The 19,277-nt window shown below is 42.8% G+C and overlaps 1 protein-coding gene across 3 annotated transcripts in view; it reads right to left on the bottom strand.

The window, feature by feature from the left end:
• The window catches only part of LOC129708685 (mitogen-activated protein kinase 14), a 50,383-nt gene extending 31,774 nt beyond the window's left edge, over positions 1 to 18,609 (bottom strand). Inside the window, exons 1-2 of one of the 3 annotated variants that reach the window (XM_055654608.1) lie at positions 18,210 to 18,608; positions 1,028 to 1,157 (exon numbers count right to left, since the gene is read on the bottom strand). In XM_055654608.1, the coding sequence (XP_055510583.1) occupies positions 1,028 to 1,157; positions 18,210 to 18,325 (246 nt within the window). In that variant the 5' untranslated portion in view covers positions 18,326 to 18,608. Of the gene's footprint in view, positions 1 to 1,027; positions 1,158 to 18,209 lie in introns of all 3 variants that reach the window. The other 2 variants (XM_055654607.1, XM_055654609.1) reach the window with 2 other exon arrangements.
• Between the last annotated feature and the right edge of the window lie 668 nt (positions 18,610 to 19,277).

The raw sequence follows: 19,277 nt of genomic DNA, 5'->3' as shown, positions 1-19,277 counted from the left end.
TTCAGCAATGCCACGAGTCCTGAGTTTGTAATCAACAGCAGTGTTCACTGTTGATCTTGAAAAGCATAGATCCAGTGACCTCTGGTGTGGATTTCGATATTTTCCAATGCCAGGGGCTGTCAGGCACCGCTTTTAGTTTCAAATAGCGATCCCATCAAAACAAGCTTAACAGTTATTCACCGTGAAGAATTACCAGACTGCAAACAGAGGAGGGAAAATCGCACAATATTTAACTAATCACTTTACAAAGCTGGAAGTAAAGATTGATATGAATAAAGGTAGAAGTTGAAAATCAACTTTGGGGGAAAACATTTAAAACGCTAAAAATAAACCCAAAAATAAAAAAATATTCAGCAAGTCTGGCAAGAGAAAGTTAATATCTTAGGTTCGATTTGGCATTTGCAACATTTTGCTTGTGGGTTTTATTTTGATTTGGGCATTTTAAATACTTATCGAAATAGACTAAATTAAATTTTGTTTAGATTAAATAACAAAGTTGCACATAATTTAAGCAAAAAAACCCATAATTTTTAAGGTGCTTTAGGAGAATGCTAGCAAGGTTGTTTATAAATTTATTTTCAGTTTATGATTTCTCAAAATTACACCAGAGAACTTTGCAAAATAGCACAACCTTTGGAGGAGCAGGAAATCACTTGGATTTCTGCATTTAACTACATCGTTGTTTTATCAGTTTCATATTACAGTGACTGCAAACAATTTCACTATGTATCAGTAAACACCCAAATCTATGGCACAATGTTAACTGGAACAAAGTTGACTAAAGACTACAAATTTTCAAATTCAAAAATAAATGTTTTACAAAGTTACATTTAGCAATGAAGTTGCCATTTCCATGGCACCAATGAACATGATGTTTGATCAAATGTACAAATATAAATGTTTCCTTTTTCAGTTATTTTGAAATGTCAGAATATAATTTGTAACTCACATTTCACTGTACCTTAATTGGTACGTGTCAATTAAATTGAATCTTGAATCTAATTTGATACATTTAGTAAATACTTACATTTTCATGTTTCATATGTTTCAACAATCGCAGCTCTCTGTATGTTCGTTTTGCATGAATGATAGATTGAAATGGTCTGGAAAGTTTTTTTACTGCCACTCGAACACCAGCTTTATTGTCAAAAGCAGAACTACAAAAATACAAATAAAACTCTATTTGTACGACAATACAAATGATACAAAAATATTAACAATTTAACCATTAAGATCTCTGCACAATATTCTGTACTCAGCAATAATTTGCTTATAACAAAATAACAAAAGGTTTATTAACCACAATTTAACTTTCAAGTTTGGGCAAAAATTGTCACCTATTTGACCGATTTAAAAAAAATTACGGGTCAGTGCCACAAAAAAGTACCCATTCTGCAACAATCTTTTGCCCATATTCAACATTACTTCAGATCTCAAATGCATACTCTTTACTCTAAGACCACAAAAGGCCTGGATAGAGTGAATTGGAGAGAATGTTTCCACTAGTGGGAGAATCTAGGGCCAGTCTCAAAATAAAAGGACATGCCTTTAGAAAAGATATGGGGAGGAATTTCTTTAGTCAGAGGGTGGTGAATATGTAGAATTCATTGCCATAGAAGGCCATGGAGGCCAAGTTAATGGATATTTTTAAGGTGACAATTGATAGGTTCTAGATTAGTACGGGGGTCAGGGGAGAAGGCAGTTGAATGGGGGGGGGGGGGGGGGGGGGGGGGGGGGGAGGAGGTGAGAGGGAAAAAGACAGATCAGCCATGATTGAATGGCAGAGTAGACTTGATGGGCCAAATGACCTATTTCTGCTCCTATAACATGAATTCACATCAACATTAGGATTGAATTGTATATTTAAATATAATGCTTCTGATGGTAAAACCCCAATAAAGTTTGGTTTCAACATTGCATGAAAACAGAACAAGTATATTTTAAAGAAATATGGGCGACACAGTGACATAGCAGTAGAGCTGCAATAGATCTGCAGTAGAGCTGCTGCCTTACAGTGCCAGAGTCCAGTGTTTGATCCTGACTACGGGTGCATGTCTGTATGATGTTTGTACCCCCCTGTGACCTGCGAATGTTTCCTCCTAGATCATCGATTTCCTCACACTCCAAAGACGTACAGGTTTGAAGATTAATTGGCTTGGTATAAATGTAAAATTGTTCCTAGTGTATGTAGGGTGGTGTTAATGTGCGGGAATCGTTGGTCGGTGCGGACTCGGTGGACCGCAGGGCCTATTTCCTGCTGTATCTCTAAACTAACCTTAAATACAAGTTGCTACCAAAGGGATAGAAAGATGCAAATTACAGCACACGATTGCTCTTATCCCCAAAAGATTGGCCATATACCTTTATTCTAAATAAGATTGATTTGTGCATGAAACTCGGGACAGACACATTATGTAAACGACAATAGGTTTCATGTAAACCCCAGAAGGGGTTACAGTTTATAGCTGGAATTAAACAGGCTCCTTATCTCTCTCCTCATAAAAATGTGTGCGTAATTAAACAGTTAGTCAATTATACTTCAAAAGAATTGCAATTGGTCATTAGTGCTCTCTAATAAACAAAGAGCATCTAATTCTGGAAATGCAAACAGACATTCATGAACAAATTACTTTGACAAATGAGCAAACCTAATATGCTCAAGCAGTTTTAGTAGCTTGATACACAAGCAATTGGAAACAGAACCAAGATTTAGCTGACAAAGACAGAAAGACAACCAAGAAGCACAAAGTATTTGTCCAAATGTATGCTTTTAAAGTAAAACTCAACGCAGCACCCACTGGACTTTGATGGCACCAGACCAGCAGATGTTCTGGATTTGTGAACGTTATTTCTCCGATCCAACCTGCATTCAATTCACTTCTTTTCATAGTATTTTAGTTTTACTTTACACCAGGTTGTGTGAAGGAGGCATGTGAGCCAGGCCACAGTGCATGGGAGGGGAGCACAGGAAACATCACCTTGATAGCCAGATACTTAATCATCTGAATTTCCGAAATGGACAGACAGATTATCAGGATTTTACTGTACATTTATTGAGTATCAATATTGATTAGTTCTCTGAATGTTTACTAAACATTTCCTAGCAAGTCTCTAAAATAAGGCTTCCAAATTATCAAACAAGCCCCTAATGCAGTACTCAAAAGAAATTGTGTAATAGCAATTTACCCCATCCGCATTATCCAAGGGAGAGTGACAAGGAGGGGAAGAGAAAGACTAGCTGTGGACTAGCAGTGGCTGTTCCATGTGCTGACAGATTGTTAGGTCCCAAGGTCCCTTTTATCCTTATGAGGTGTAACGAAAAACGGCATCTCCCCTTCTGGGCATATTACCAACAAGATTCCGAGGCTCAGGAGAGCTATGCAGCCGAACAAAGAGGTAGAAAATAGTTTCTATCATATCCATCAGGAGGCAGTGAGAGAACATGGTTGTACATGGAACAGCCAATTCCAGTCCCCAACAATGGCCATACTTACTAAATTGACCAGGATTATGCCCCGGGCATCACACCTAAGCAATGAACAGCTGTACCACTTGTCCAAACAGCAGTTGGCACAAGCATATTCTGCACATTAGCTTGGTGGTCATCATGCCATGTGGCGACACCATCACAATTTCATTGCTGAGGGAACACAAATCGAGGCAATATTTCACGTCAGTTTGCCTGCAGAGCAGCACACACCACCAGATTTGAAGACTGCTTTAATGAGCGATCCGATGGAGACGGGGCAGTGGTTAAATTATTCTGTGTGTTCGGACTAGGACCAAGAGCGTCATAGCAAATGAACATTTTGCAGATTAATGATAAGCAGGGTAACAGTGTACAACCCTTGGTTCTTTGCTCAAAGTAATTAAATAAATTCAATGGCCAGAGGGACTCCTTAACTTTTTTTTTTTATTGTCCAAATAAACTTTATGAAATTATCAAAATTGAGAAATTTTACAATTCCAAATCATTTAAAACTTATCAAACTATCGTTCTGAATTTGTTTCAACAAATGAAATAATTACAGCCATGGCTGCAATAAATTAAAGAAATTACTACAAAAATAGTTATTAACCATGTTGTATGGTTTCTTAGTAAAGTGGAGTGTTCACTTATGGATTTATTAAGTACAATAGGATAGGCAATAAATAATAAAATATTTGCTGCTAAATTAGCAGTAACACATATCTTGACAATTATTACTTTGGAGCCTTGGGTATTATTTTGGTCAGGATTTGATACTTGTTGAAATACCAAAGGAGGTATGCATAATAACATCAGGCTAATAAAACACACTGATTAGATTTATTGGCACACACTTATGAACCAGGCTAATAGATTAAGGAATTAAAAAGTAAAAAACTGCAGATATTTCAATCCCTAAATATTGCCTATATTGTAAGTAACATCCTGGTTACCACGCAAATATGAATGAGGTGAGGGAATGCTCCGTGTTCTGTTTCATAAAGACATGGCTTACCCCCAGCTCCCTAGACAGCCATCCAATCTGAAGGTTTCTCCATCCATCGCATGGACCGTACTGGCATCTGGGAAAGGGAAAGGAGGAGGCGTCTGCCTCATGGTCAACTCTGCATGTTGCTCAGACGTGGCAGTCCTATCCAACTCCTGCTCTCCACACCTGGAACACCTAGCTGTGAAGTGCCGTCCCTCCTACCTACCGAGGGAATTAATCTCCATCATCCTGACCACGGTCTATATCCCTCCCCAGGCAGATGTCCATCAGGCACTGGGAGAGCTGCACGCCGTGGTCAACAAGCACCACACGACTTACCCCAGGCATTTACCACCATAGCCGGAGACTTCAACAAAGCCAACCTGAAGAAATCGTTCCCTAACTTCCACCAATATGTCTCCTGCTGCACCAGAGGATCAAACACCCTCAGCTACTGCTACACGACCATCAAAGACGCCTATCGCTCTATCCCATGCCCTTCGGTAAGTCCAACCATACTGAATTGCTGCTTCTTTCTGCCTACAGGCAGCAATTGAAGAGCGCACCCCCAGAGGTGAAGACTGTACGGGGGGGGGGGGGGGGGGAGGGGGGGGGGGGGGGCACAGAGAGACAACTCCAGGTCTGCAGTCTGTACACTGGGCAATGTTCAGGGACTCTGCAACGGACCTGACTGAATACGCCACAGTCGTTACAGACTTCATAAAGAAATGTGTGGAGGATTGCATCCCAAGCGAGTGCTTCCTGACCTTGGATGAACCATGAGATCCGCATTCTTCTGAAGACCAGATCCCGGGCATTCAAGTCTGGAGATAGAGGTCTACAAGAAGTCTAGATACGACCTTGGTAAGGCCATCAAAAAGGCCAAAAGGGACTTCTGCTCTGGAGGATGATACGGATGTTCGGCAACTGTGGCAGGGCTTGAATGCCAACACCTCCCACAAGGCGAAATCAGGAGGCAGCTCAAATGACAGTGAAGCATCACCCCTTGACGAGCTCAATGCGTTCTAAGCACAGTTCGATAGGGAGAACACTGATCTGCCTTCCCGAGCCCCCATTCACCATGATGGTATTTTGGTACAGTCACAGAGGCCAACGTCAGAAGATCCTTCAGAGGGGTGAACCCTCGGAAAGCGGTTGGACCTGATGGTATACACGGGCTTTTTTTAAAAACCTGTGCGGTCCAACTCGCTAGAGTTTTTACAGACATTTTCAACCTCTCACTTCTGAGGTCTGAGGTTCCCACCTGCTTTAAAGGGCATCAATAATACCGGTGCCCAAGAAGAGCAAGGTGATGTGCCTCAATGACTATCGACCAGTGGCACTAACGTCTGTGGTGATGAAGTGCTTTGAGAGGCTGATCATGGCGCAAATCAACTCATAACTCGACAAAAACCTGGAGCCACTACAGTTTGCTTACTGCCACAACAGATCAACGGTGGATGCAATCCCACTGGCTCTCCACTCCACTCTGGACCACTTGGAAAAACTCATGTCAGGCTGTTATTCATTGACTACAGCTCGGCGTTTAATACCATCATCCCCTCCAAGCTGGTTACCAAGTTCTCAGAGCTGGGTCTCTGCACATCCCTCCACAATTGGATCCTCAACTTCCTCATTCACAGACCACAGTCTGTCCGTATTGGTGTAAATGTGTCATCCTCGATAACAATCAGCACGGGAGCACCTCAAGGCTGTGTGCTCAGCCCCCTGCTGTACTCACTCATCAAGAGTCAAGAGTCTATAGGTCCAAACGAAATGCCCGCCGTTTCTGCAGCCATCATGACACACAAATAAACGTAATTACATTTTACAGAAACATCCATCAGTGCGAAAGGCCAAAAAAAAAAATCATCATCAAATTCCCCCCCCCCCCCCGACAAAAGTCACCACGGTTGTGGGACCCGTATCCACGCCGGGGGTGCGAGGTCGCAGTCAGAGTATTGGTGTTGAGATCGACCGCATTGACCAAATGGTGGCCAACACAATAACCTCTTCTCTCAACACCAGCAAAACCAAGGAAAAAAAGGTTGATTCCGTGGGGCTCTTCGACCCCGCAAACGCGGCGGGAGAATTCCCGTTGCAGGAACAGGTAGGATGGGCAGCGGCGGCACAGCAGTCCCATTCCGGTCTCGGCCAGCTCAACGGGTCGATGGTGGAAAAGGTTCAAGCACTTCAAAAAAGGTCGGGTCCTGGGGAGATGCATATTTCTGAAGATCCCCATCCTGGTCCCAGCACACTGATGCAATTATAAAGAAAGCACATCAGCACCTCTACTTCCCGAGTAGATTACGGTGTGTCGGTATGTCAAGGAGGACTCTCTCCAACTTCTACAGGTGCACAGTAGAGAGCATGCTGACTGTTTGCATCGTGGCTTGGTTTGGCAACTTGAGAGTCCAGAAACGGAAAAGGCTGCAAAAAGTTATAAACACTGCCCAGGCCATCACCGACTCTGACCTCCCTACCATCGAGGGGATTTATCGCAGTCGCTGCCTCAAAAAAGGCTGCCAACATCGTCAAGGACCCACACCATCCTGGCCACACACTCATCTCTCCGCTGCCATCAGGCAGAAGGTACAGGAAGGAGCCTGAAATCTGGTACATCCAGGTTCAGGAACAGCTTCTTCCCCACAGCCATCAGGCTATTAAACTCGCCATATTTGTAACACACCTTCAAGATATTAAGTGTGCAATTTTACATTTTTATTTCAATTTTTTCCCAAATTGTAAAAGTTTGAAATGTTTTATATTTTACTTGTTGAATAGTAATAATTAAACTTTAAAACATCCTAATTTAAATAAATCTGAATGAATGTGAATATTTTAAATAAAGGTTCAAAGGTCAATTTATTGTCACGTGTGCCAATTTAGGTACAGTTAAACTCGAATTATCATACAGCCATACTAAAACAAAGCAACAAGACACCCAACTACATAAAAGTTAACACAAACATCCACCACAGCGGATTCCCCACATTCCTCACTGTGATGGAAGGCAATAAAGTCCAATCTTCTCGACAACTTTGAAATCCAGCTCGGGCACACGGTAATATTTGGACTATTTGCCAAAGTTTTTATAGCAGTTTTGTAAGCAAAGAATATCGTTCTGCTCCATGAACCCACCTCTTCTCTCTTCACTACACCCACACAATCAGAAGGCTAGTTAAGCCATATACACTTTTGTGGTCAGTGTCAAAGGAAAATGCTCAGCCACTTCATTAACAACTAACCACATGCGGTTTACAAGCTTTTGAGTGAACTTGTTGCAAAGAAAGATGGGGTGATATATAAAAGACATGTTTTGATAAAAAAATTCTCCAATTCTGAAGTTGGACCATTAACTTCAGTTAAAAACTAGTTCCCTCACCCTAGTGAGAATATAACGATCCGCATCTCAACTCTCACATGCAAGGCACTTGTGTTTGAATATCTTTGGGAGAAACCCACTTCCTCTTCCAATATTAGAATGTTACGCATTTCATTAAACATCGAGTCACCCTCCCTACTGCTAAAACCTTCACCTGGAAAAAGTATACATAGGAGACCAAGGAAATAACCATTGACTTTAGAAGGGGAGTGTTTAAGAAAGAACTGCAGATGCTGGAAAAATTGAAGTTAGACAAAAATGCTGGAGAAACTCAGTGGGTGAGGCAGCATCGATGGAACAAAGGAATAGGTGACATTTCGGATCCAGACCCTTCTTCAGACTGATGTGGGGGTGGGGGGGCAGGAAGAAGAAAGGGAGAGGCGGAGACAGTGGGCTGTGGGAGAGCTGAGAAGGGGAGGGGAAGGAGGGAGAAAGCAAGGACCACCTGAAATTGGAGGTCAATGTTCATACCGCTGGGGTGTAAACCACCCAAGCAAAATATGAGGTGCTGCTCCTCCAATTTGCGGCGGGACTCTGGACAAGGAGGAGGCCCAGGACAAAGGTTGGATATGGAATGGGAGGGGGAGTTGAATTGCTGAGCCACCAGGAGATCAGGTGGTTAATGCGAACTGAGCGGAGCTGTTGGGCAAAGCAATCACCAAGCCTGCGCTTGGTCTTACCGATGTAGAGCAGTTGACACCTAGAGCAGCAGATGCAATAGATGAACCTCTGCCTCACCTGGAAAGACTGCATGGGTCCTTGGATGGGGTCGAGGGGGGCGGTAAAGCGACAAGTGTAGCATTTCCTGCCGTTGCAAGGGCAAGTACCAGGTGGTTTGGGTGGGAAGGAACGAATTGACCAGGGAGTTACGGAGGGAGCAGTCTCTGCGGAAAGCCAAAAGAGGAGGAGATGGAAAGATGTGGTCAGTAGTGGGATCCCGTTGGAGGTGGCGAAAATGTCGGAGGATTATCTGTTGCATGTGATAGCTGGTGGGGTGGAAGATGAGGACAAGGGAGACTCTGTCCTTGTTACAAGTGGGGGGGATGGGGAGTGAGAGCGGAGCTACGGGATATAGTAGAGACCCTGGTGAGAGCCTCATCTATAGTCGAAGAGGGGAACTCCCTATCCCTAAAGAATGACAGAACTTTAGAAGGGAACGTCAGGAGACTTGAATCAGTTTTCATTGGTGGCTCAGTGAGAAAGAGGCAACTGCTTCAACTTCCTGAGCATTAACAACTCGGATGACCTGACTGGGGTACAGAGCATGGATTTAATTACAAGAAAAGATGATGTTTCGGGTCTCGAAACATCACCTATTCCTTTTCTCCAGATATAATTTCAAATATCGAGTACTCGACTTGGCCATAAGAGCCCGCTGTCCAGGCAGTGTTGCAGATTTGGCCTGGCTAAGCCAAGTTGTTGGCGTCCTCCACTGTCCGTGTTCTTGCAGGCCGTATCCGATCCCCACGCTCGGCCCCCTGGAGCGATGCACAATCTAAACAAGCCGCAGGCTGCTTCAGGATCTCCGGTGGCCTACGCCAGACTGCTCGATTATTGACCCGTGAACCTTCACCCCTCGCCTCACCCGGCCACCACTCAGTCCTCATTCTCTGCAGGTGTCTCCCACAGGCAACCACATAAGTTAGACCCCACTCTGTTCACCTTTGTCTCCCTGCACCAGCTGCCGCCTCACTGCAACTATGCAGACTGGACCCTGACACAAACGTCACTGGTCCATTTTCCTCCATAGATACTGCCTTGTCTAGTACCTCTCGTAATATGTTTATTGTTCAATAATTGCTATATTCTGACTTTCAGCCTGTATTGTTCACCTACTTTCAGCTGACAAATCGAGTCTATCAATTAGTTGATTTTTAAATTCTTATAAACTTATTTTCGAACCCCGAGTTTATCCCCAACACTTTCAAATCACTCCTCTGTTTGACAACAACCCACAACGCTCCCCACCAAAGATCTTTCAAATCCTGTTCTCCATGTCATCTCAAAACATTTTGTTAAAAATGACAACATATTCTGAATGAGTACTACACTATCAAACATGCAGTCATATAATTTAAGACATTTATTACAAGTATTGTCTGCTCTCTCAACTACTTGCAAAAAAATTCCAAAGACTACTTTGAAGGAAAGCAGGAAAATTACTCCAAGCGATTTTTAATGACTTGGAAAAAGTCATCATGTTACTCGTTATAGTTGCTTACAGTTTACAATTTGCCCATATTCAGTCCTACATTACACCAGTGACCACTTCAAAGAATACCATGGATTTAAAACTCTTTGGAACCTTTTAAAGCATGTGCTACTTTTTTTTATTTTATTTTTTATTTTTTAAGGTGCCAGTCTTGATTTCTTCCGGACTTTTACTGTTCCACTGAAAGTCAAATTATCTGCTGATATGGTGCCAAACTCTGAAGTTACCTCTGTTTTTAAACTTGCCTCTCACACCTGTCCTTTTATATCATTGTGTGATTTACAGGCAAATTATGTTTGATAATGTGCCAAAGAACTATGGATATATTATTATGCTAAAGACATAAAATACACGCTAGAGAGTCAAGGGATCATGTGCTTTGAAAGTATAAACTCAAATGCAATATGCTAAATGGTGCAAATGTGATTTATTTAAATTCTATGTGTAGATAGTGTTACTAAAATGGACCAATTATAATCTTCACAACTAAGCACAGGTTTATTTTTACAAAAAGGTAAAAATTGTGTGTTATCCCAGACCATTCTGCAGCTAAAACACATTGTAGCAACATTACACGAGTAACAATAGCACAGTTGTGAAAAACCAGGGCTACCACTACTATTAACCCCACTATAAATCCATGAACCTTAGCATTTATTTCCAGATACTCAATGTAGCAAAAGGAACACATGAAGTTTGGAGGATGGCAGAGCAGGACGTGACCAGGCGGTAGGCGGCGCGACTCTGGTCAGCAGCGGCCTCTGCAGCCTGTCCGCGTTTTTATTATTTTTTGTCTGTGTTTTTATGTAGTTTTTGTTATTTTATGTTGGGGTGTGTGTGTGGGGGGGTGGGGGAAACTTTTGAATCTCTCCCTGCACTGGAGACCCGACCTTTTCTCGTCGGGACTCGGTTGTCGTTGGGGCCGCAACGAGGAGCGGCCTCCAACAGGAAGAAGCCGGGGACTCTGGTGCCGACTTACCTCACCGTCGCGGAGCTGGCCGAGACCGGAGCGGGTGGAGCAGTGGAGGAGCGCTGCCGCTGCCGCTGCTGCTGCTACCGGAGAGTCGGAGGCTGCTGCTGCTGATTCGGAGGCTGCTGCTGCGGGTCTGCGGACGGCGGCACCGGGAGCCCGCGGATCCCTGGAGGGAGACCGCTTTTCGGGGCTCCTGCAACGGCGACTTCCCCCGCCCGAGTTGCGGGGTTGAAGAGCTCCTGGAGCAGGGCCTACATCACTGCCCCGCGCGGCTTGGAATGGCTGCGGGACTGTGCGAGCGCACGCCGGGGTCTTTAACACCAAGACCCGGTGTGCGACCTCGCACCACCCGGCGTGGCTTTAATGGCCGCGGGACAATCGCCATCGCCAGCTTTGACTTTGACTCTGACATTGGGGGGGGGGGGGGGAGTGCAGTGGAGAGATAAGTTTTTTTGGCCTTCCATCACAGCTATGTGATGGATGTTTATGTAAAATGTAATTATGTTGTGTCTGGGGTCTATTTGTGTGTAACGTATGGCTGCAGAAACGGCATTTCATTTGGACCTCCAGGGGTCCAAATGACAATTAAATAGACTATTGACTATTGGACAAACATATGGCCCCTATATCCATTATGTGTGTCAAATAATGTGTGTCAAATATGATTTCAGTTCACAACACTCTTATCCAGATGAGGGTACAGTGGATTAGCGTGGAAACAGGCCCTTAGGGAGGTTTCACGGCAGTCGGGTCACGACCCATGACCCGTACTGTTGCTACGCTACTCCAACTGGAGTAAACGTGATGAACTGCAGGTAAGCACTTATCATTGTTCCCATCGTAGTGGGCCCGTTAAAACACGCCAAAATTGTCGATTTTTGCGCTGTAAATAATTATGGAAATCGGGATAAGCGTGAGAGACATTTAGCCTACTTCAGAATTCCAAAAGTGAGGAGAAATGACAGTAGATAGAAGCGATTGCTGAAGGGACAATAATAGCCAGAGTGCTTAGCGAACATTGGCCATTTGCTCACTGCATTTCATCAACTAGGGCATTATTTGTGTTTTTTCTCGATTCCTTTGGCATCTAAAAAGTTTCAGAAGTGATAAATCCGGCTGTAAATTTTTAAATCGCCCATGGTTCTCAAGTGGGTTTTTAACATACGAAATGAAAATGCATCTGAAGAAAAATTTACAGCCAGATTTATCACTGAGGCTTTTTAGATACCAAAGGAATCAAGAAAAAACACAAATAATGCCTTACTGTTGATGAAATGCAGTGAGCAAACGCGATAATTCCCAATATTTTTAATTCCGATATCTGCACAGCCAATGTTCGCCAAGCACTTTAGCTGTTGAAATCCCTTCAGCTCTTGCTTCTCTTTACTCAAATTTTGAAGTTGGATGCATGTCTCTCACACTTACCCCAACTTCCACAATTTTTTTACAGCGCAAAAATTCAACATTTTGGCGTTTTTTAACATGTAGGAAAGTACGCGTTTCTTGCATTAATAACATATACCGGAAGTTACGGATGTCCTCCAGATGGATTGAGTGGCTCCGTGCGTCAAGAACCTATGACCCAGTGACCTTACGTGCAACCCCCCTATTACACACAAAAATCTAGGATGACATAAAAGATGAGAATTAAATCAAGGTCAGTCATTTCGCCCAATTAAATATAAATGCTTTTATTAAATGCCTTCGAAGTGCATCCTCAGCTTTTCATTCCTGAAGTCAACAATCAGCTCCTTGGTCTTGCTAACGTTGTGGTACCATTCAATCAGATTATTAGTCTCCCGCCTGTCCTCTATCTCTTCTAACAACAATGGTATAATCGACGATCTGAAAGATGGCATTGGAGCAGTGTCTGGCCACAGTCATGGGTATAAAGAAAGCACGCAGCTTTAAGATACCCCTTTGCTGATGTCATTGAGGAAGTTATTGTTCTAATGTACTGATTGAGGTTTGCCGATGAGGAAGTCGAGGATCCAATTGCGTAGGGATGAGCAAAGATTCAGTTCCCTGAATTTGCTACGTTTAGAGGGTATAATGGGTCTGAACTCGAAGCTGTAGTCAATGATAACAGCCTGAAGTATGCAATGTTCAACCCAAAAAAATGGGTTTGAATAGTTTTAACTGAATTCTCTAGATTTAACCAGGCGGCACAGTGCTTGTAGTGCCAGAGACCAGGGTTCGATTTGGCGATGGGTGCTGTCTGTACGGAGTTTGTACATTCTCCCCGTGACCTCATGGACAGGTCTGTAGGTTAATTGGCTGAGTGTGTGTGTGTGTGTGTGTGTGTGTGTGTGTGTGTGTGTGTGTGTGTGTGTGTGTGTGTGTGTGTGTGTGTGTTAATGTGTGTGTGTGTGTGTTAATGTGTGGGGATCGCTGGTCGATTGAGATTCAGTGGGCCAAAGGGCCTGTTTCCACGCTGTATCTCTAAACTAAAAGCTAAACTAAACCCATTTGCAGATAGAGCAGGATTACATTGGTCTGCACTGACATCATGCAGGTTCTTATTGGTAAAAAGGTGAATCAAATCAGCCCTACACGAATACAGATTTTCAGTCATCCAAATATATACATTTAAGAATAATTTAAACTAATTAGGTACTTACACTTCCATTGTACTTTTCATGATGTCAGTACATCACAAAACTTCTGCAGTATAATTACTGATGCAATATAGGAAGTGTAACGGCACATTTCCACATCAGAGCTCGCAAGGTAAAGAAGATGATCAGAGAATCTACTGGCAACACTGACTCACCTGGGAGAACTTTCACAAAAATTGTCCAAATCGTTCTGCAGAGGCTGAGCACACAATAAGCGTGAAAAAAAGCATCTATCAATGTAGTACTGCATTCACCCTGCATTGCATTAATGCAACTGCCTAATCTATGGTAGCCTCTGGAATAGGACCATCATCTTGAACACTACAAGCATCATTATCCTTTTTGATGTGTGGATAAACAGATGAAACAGGAAAATATTTTTTTAAATAAAAAGTCCAAGGAGTGCCATTAGCACATCGATGGAAACTTAAAAAAATATATTAAGCCAATATAAATTTCACTTGCTTGTTTCATATACCAGTTCAAAGCAGACTTTGCCATTCACAGAAGCAAATTTGTATCCTAGCAAATTTTTTTTTTATTATTTCCAGCCTTCTTCAATGTATACACTTGGCATTACCAAAAATCCTTTTTGCATTTCCAGATTTGGCTCCACTAACGTTTTCGATATTGGTCTCTGATACGCCACTTTTTTCCAACTCGTCCAAAGCTCAGCGCTACATTCTGTCATGCACTATCCCATTTGTTCTTTGCTTCTCATTCAAAGATAATATTCCTTGAGCCATTCATACTCTGCCAAGTCTGTTCACATCCTTACTTTTAAATACACTCCAAAATTCATCTTTCCGAGTGCCCCCATTTACACTGCGCTTTGGTATTCTATTTACATGACACATTGGAACACCTGCTTTAATGACACTGTGTAAATGTAAAGCTGTTTGGCATCGCACAAGGTGCCTGAAACGTCACCTCTCCATTCCCTCCACAGATGCTGCCTGATCTGTTGTTACTCCAGCACTGTGTTTTTGCTTAAGATTCCAGCATCTTCAGTTCCTTGCATCTCATGAACTATAGTTGGAGGATTATAACAGCCATTATATAAAATCGGGAAAAAAAAATTGCAAATTGGTGCTTAAACTAAGATAACTTTTTCTTATAGAATTTTTTTTAAATAGTTATAACATTGGATAAATTGGAAAGACTTATTAGCAGTATCTGAAAAAAGATTCCATCTCAATATTGTTTATGAAATGACTGGCATCAGCTTGTTAGCAAGTATGAAAATGAATTAACACGAGCAGATGTATTGCGTAATCCAACAACTGCAAATTTTTAAATAGGGTCTTACTGGATTATCTCAAGATCATGTGGTTTTTCGGAATTGAATACATAAATCTGGTGTACTAACATTACGCCACAGGAAACAAACTGCAACTATCATGTGAAAACGTGACCATTAATTGCTGCTTATTTACTTACTGTGATAAACAGCAGTAATCATTGACTATGGTATGTTTCTTCAATCATTTGATAAAAGCATTCAAAACAAATGAATTTGCATACAAAACAATTTGTTCATAAAAATAAAGCAAATTGAATGGCCCACCAATATTTTATCATCAATTTTAAGTTTTATAAATGTTGATATTCTTAAACCCTGCGGCATTGATAAATTAAAATATTTCACGATTCAACATTTCACATTTAGCAATGCTGCAGAGGTTAAGAACTTCCTCAAATATCCAAATTGATAAAAATTAGGGTCTTGAATATAATAATAATAATAATAATAACTTTATTTGTTAAGCACCTTAAAAACAACCAAAGCTGACCAAAGTGCTGTACAGAAAAAAGAAAACAAGCAAGACATCATAAAACAGGCAGAACAACAGAACATACAACTAACACGAGGCGCATAAATTACATACAAAAATCCAAACAATAAATTAAAAAAAAAACATAAAACACAAGTACGAACAACGCAGCAAAACCAAGCAAATAAAGTTAATAAACAATTCAACACCTCACTGGTCTACAAAGGCCATGGAGAATAGATATGTCTTCAGGAGTGATTTAAAAACAGCTAGAGAAGGGGCCTGTTTAACGTGCAGAGGCAATTCATTCCACAATCTCGGAGCCGACACAGCAAAGGCACGGTCCCCTCTGAGCTTCCGCTTAGTCTTTGGCTCAATCAGGAGCAGCTGATCGTCTGACCTGAGAGAGCGGGAGGGCGAATAAGGGTGAAGAAGCTCAGATAGGTAGGACGGGGCAAGACCACTTAGGGATTTAAAAGTAAATAAAAGAATTTTAAAACGAATCCTATACTGAATAGGCAGCCAGTGGAGAGAGGCCAAAAGGTGAGAAACATGATCATGCTTTCGTGTGCCAGTCAAGAGACGAACAGCTGCATTCTGTACCATCTGGAGACGGGCGATGGAGGACCGACTAACCCCCAGATACAGTGCATTGCAGTAATCCAGCCGGGTGGTAACAAAGGCGTGGATTACCGTCTCAAAGTGCTGCCTTGACAAAATCGGCTTTATTTTATATTTAAATATGTACATTTTTTAAATCTTCTGAATTGGTTATTCACCATACTTGCACCTTCTCACCTTAACTTCACATTTCCGATGAACAACCTCCAAATAGTAGTTGAAAGCTTTAAAAAAAGTACAGGCTTTAAAAGCACACCCAATTGCCATTCCATATCTTATTTTATTACCCAGCCTGTTAAAGTGTTTCTACTCATTACTGTAATGAACAAATGTGTCCAATTATATAATACTCAACAGGTCTGGCAAAATCTTTGCTGAAAAAACAGACCTTTCATCAGAACAGCTCGCCGACTAGAAGCATTAACAAACGTTTTCATCTCCACAGATGCTGCGTCACCTATCATGCACTTGTCAGCATTGTTTCACATTCCCATTCTGTTTTACTTTGCTTTGACTACTGTCCAACTGTATTGTAGGGTATGTACTAATGTAAATAATAATATATTTGTGCAACTTTGTCACACCATTTGTGCAACTTTGTCACAGCATTCATTGGCATCAGCAGGATTCCTCAATGTAAAACTTAATTATGTGAACCAATTTTGCCTGTTCAAAACATAGGTTCAATTTATCAGGTAGCACAACCAATCTGGCAGAAGCTGATCAACAATGTGGGGGTGGGGTGTGCGGGGATCCTCTCCCCATCAGTGTTGTCTATTGATTGAGCTCTTCGAGTTGCTGCACACCACACACATGAATAAAATACATTTTTCTTTAATCTCTTTAAATGAGCTCCATATCCCTAAAGACATCCTCCGCCTTATTTACAAGTTCCTCTGCAGTCTTACTCCACCCTAACTTTGTGTTCAAGTTCCAGATCCACAAGCAAGACTTTTTACTTAAATTTGTTGAAATTAGTACACATCTACTGTACCATCATATAACGAGATTCAGTCTTGTTCTTGCAACAGTTCAGGCTAAGTAGAGAATTATATACAGCAGTTTTTTGGCACGGATGAGCAAAGCAATTAACGAAACCTACAGAAAACACCAGGTACAAAAACGAGTCTTGCCAAACACAAACCAAGCAAATTACAAACCACCGTCAAACAATGTAGGTGCTTTCCCAAAAAAAAGGGAAACATTTTAATAAGCTAAATCATTGATAACCAGCAGATTACAATTTGATTCCCAAGAAAGAAAATGTTAATGCTATTCAATTCTACTAAGAAATAAAGCATTGAGAGAGTCAAGAGTGTCAAGAAGTAACAAGGAAAAATAAAATCACTTTAATGCTTGATTGTCCAAATTAATGCAGCCGGGTTCGGGGCAATATCACAAACCTTTGTAGTGTTGTCTTTGAAAGTTTAACCTGCTTTTGGATCACATCTCCGATTCAATCACGAAAGAAACTACATACTCTGGCCAGCATCTGGTTACTTCGCGCTATTGTTGCAACATGACTTGAAGCAGTCATTAGACCAGGAGAACCCGATTTATTTTGCAACATGTTCCCGAGCAACCTACTTCCGACCTTCTTTCATTTAGAACGGAGGGAGTTGATAACAACCTTCGCTTAATGCAATGACTGTTTGCAAAATGGTCATCGGTATAGAGCATGCACAAATCTAAACTAAACACGCCAAAAAAGCAAACACTAAGGAAATATTTTGGGGCCAAAATTGCAAACGCCGAGGGCATGTCAGGGGCAAAATGTAAACACCGACGGCGTTTCGGAGGGGGGGTGGGGGGTACAATGCAAAATAATTCGGGGGGTGCAAAATGCAAAGACTAACGACACATTTCTTGGGCAAAAATGCAAACACCGAGGACATTTTTAGGGTGGGCAAACTACAAACACTAAGAATACATTTCAGGGGGCAAAATGCAAACACTAAGGACATTTCAGAGGGCGAATACAGACACTAAGGACATATTTCGGGGGTCAAAAATGCAAACAGTAAGGACACATTTCTGGGCCTAGTGAGGTTGCAAAGTAGAACCTATTGCTGTTGCAAAAAAATGTTTTTTTTTTAACAACTTTCCTCCTTGTGCAACTAGTGCGAGAAGTAAATAAATGTTTAAAACAAGCAAGCGAAGACACGTACCAGACGGAGCCATAGGCGCCGGAACCGACGGGCGAGAGGCTCTGGTATCGCTCGGGCACTTCCCAGATGGTCTTGTTCAACTCCTGCCGGTAGTAGTGCGGCCTGACTCCTGACATGGTGCAGAGACCCGGGGCGGCGGAGGTCAGGCCCAGCCGAGCGAGCAAGCGAAGGAGAGGGGAGGTAACTAAATAATTAATGTAGAGAATAAATTAAAAGGTTGCTTATTCTTTTTTTCCTTTCGCCTTGTTTAAAACAAGTGCTAAGTGCGCGCCACCAGTCACGACCTGCAGCCGAGCTCCGCCATGGTTGCTGAGGGAGGGGAGAGACGGCCGCGCCGGAGCGGCGACGACGACAGCAACCCGCCCGTGCGCGCCTCTGACAGCCGCCCGCGCTCCAGCTTCCCCACCCCCCCCCACACTGACGTCAAGCGGTGCGCGTCCCCGCGCCCAGCAAAGCGCGCCCCCGACAGGCAGCTGCCAGCGCTGCAACTCCAAGCTCATTGCCCTCTCCCGTGACGTCAGGCAACGCGCGTCCCGCGCCCGCGTGACCGATTCCATGCCTACCCCAACAGCGCATGCGCAACCGCCGGTTTTCGAGCCTCCCCTCCCCCACCTTACTCTTCTTGCGGCCGTAGTGACGTCAGGCCATTGCGCACGCGCCATTGACCGTCACCCTCCCTCTGCCGCAGTGACATCAGACAGTTTCCCCCTCCCCCATGCAGTTCCGGGGATACGTCATGCTTCCTGGCATTGCCTCCTGCGAGAGAGTCCGGGGGACCTGTCAATCATCCTCTCCTCTCCCACGCTGCGGGCGGATGCTTGGATACTTACTGCAGGAATTGTTGCATGTGATTTATTGCAGGAGGGATGCATTTAAAAGACCCTGCGACAGCTGTTAATAGTCATCCTAGCCAAAGGCTTGGAAACTGGATGCAGGAATTGTATTGAATTGCACTTGTTGCATGTGATTTATTGCAGGGGGGGGTTGCATTGATTATGCAGGAAACCAAACCCACGGCACCTGTCGATAGTCAGTGTCTGTTCAGAATGAGTTGCAAAGTGTGTATAA

The sequence above is a fragment of the Leucoraja erinacea genome, chromosome 24 (genome assembly GCF_028641065.1).
Source record: "Leucoraja erinacea ecotype New England chromosome 24, Leri_hhj_1, whole genome shotgun sequence".
NCBI classification, from domain to species: domain Eukaryota; kingdom Metazoa; phylum Chordata; class Chondrichthyes; order Rajiformes; family Rajidae; genus Leucoraja; species Leucoraja erinaceus.
The sequence above is the reverse complement of the archived record's forward strand: the minus strand, read 5'-3'. Positions and strand labels throughout refer to the sequence as shown.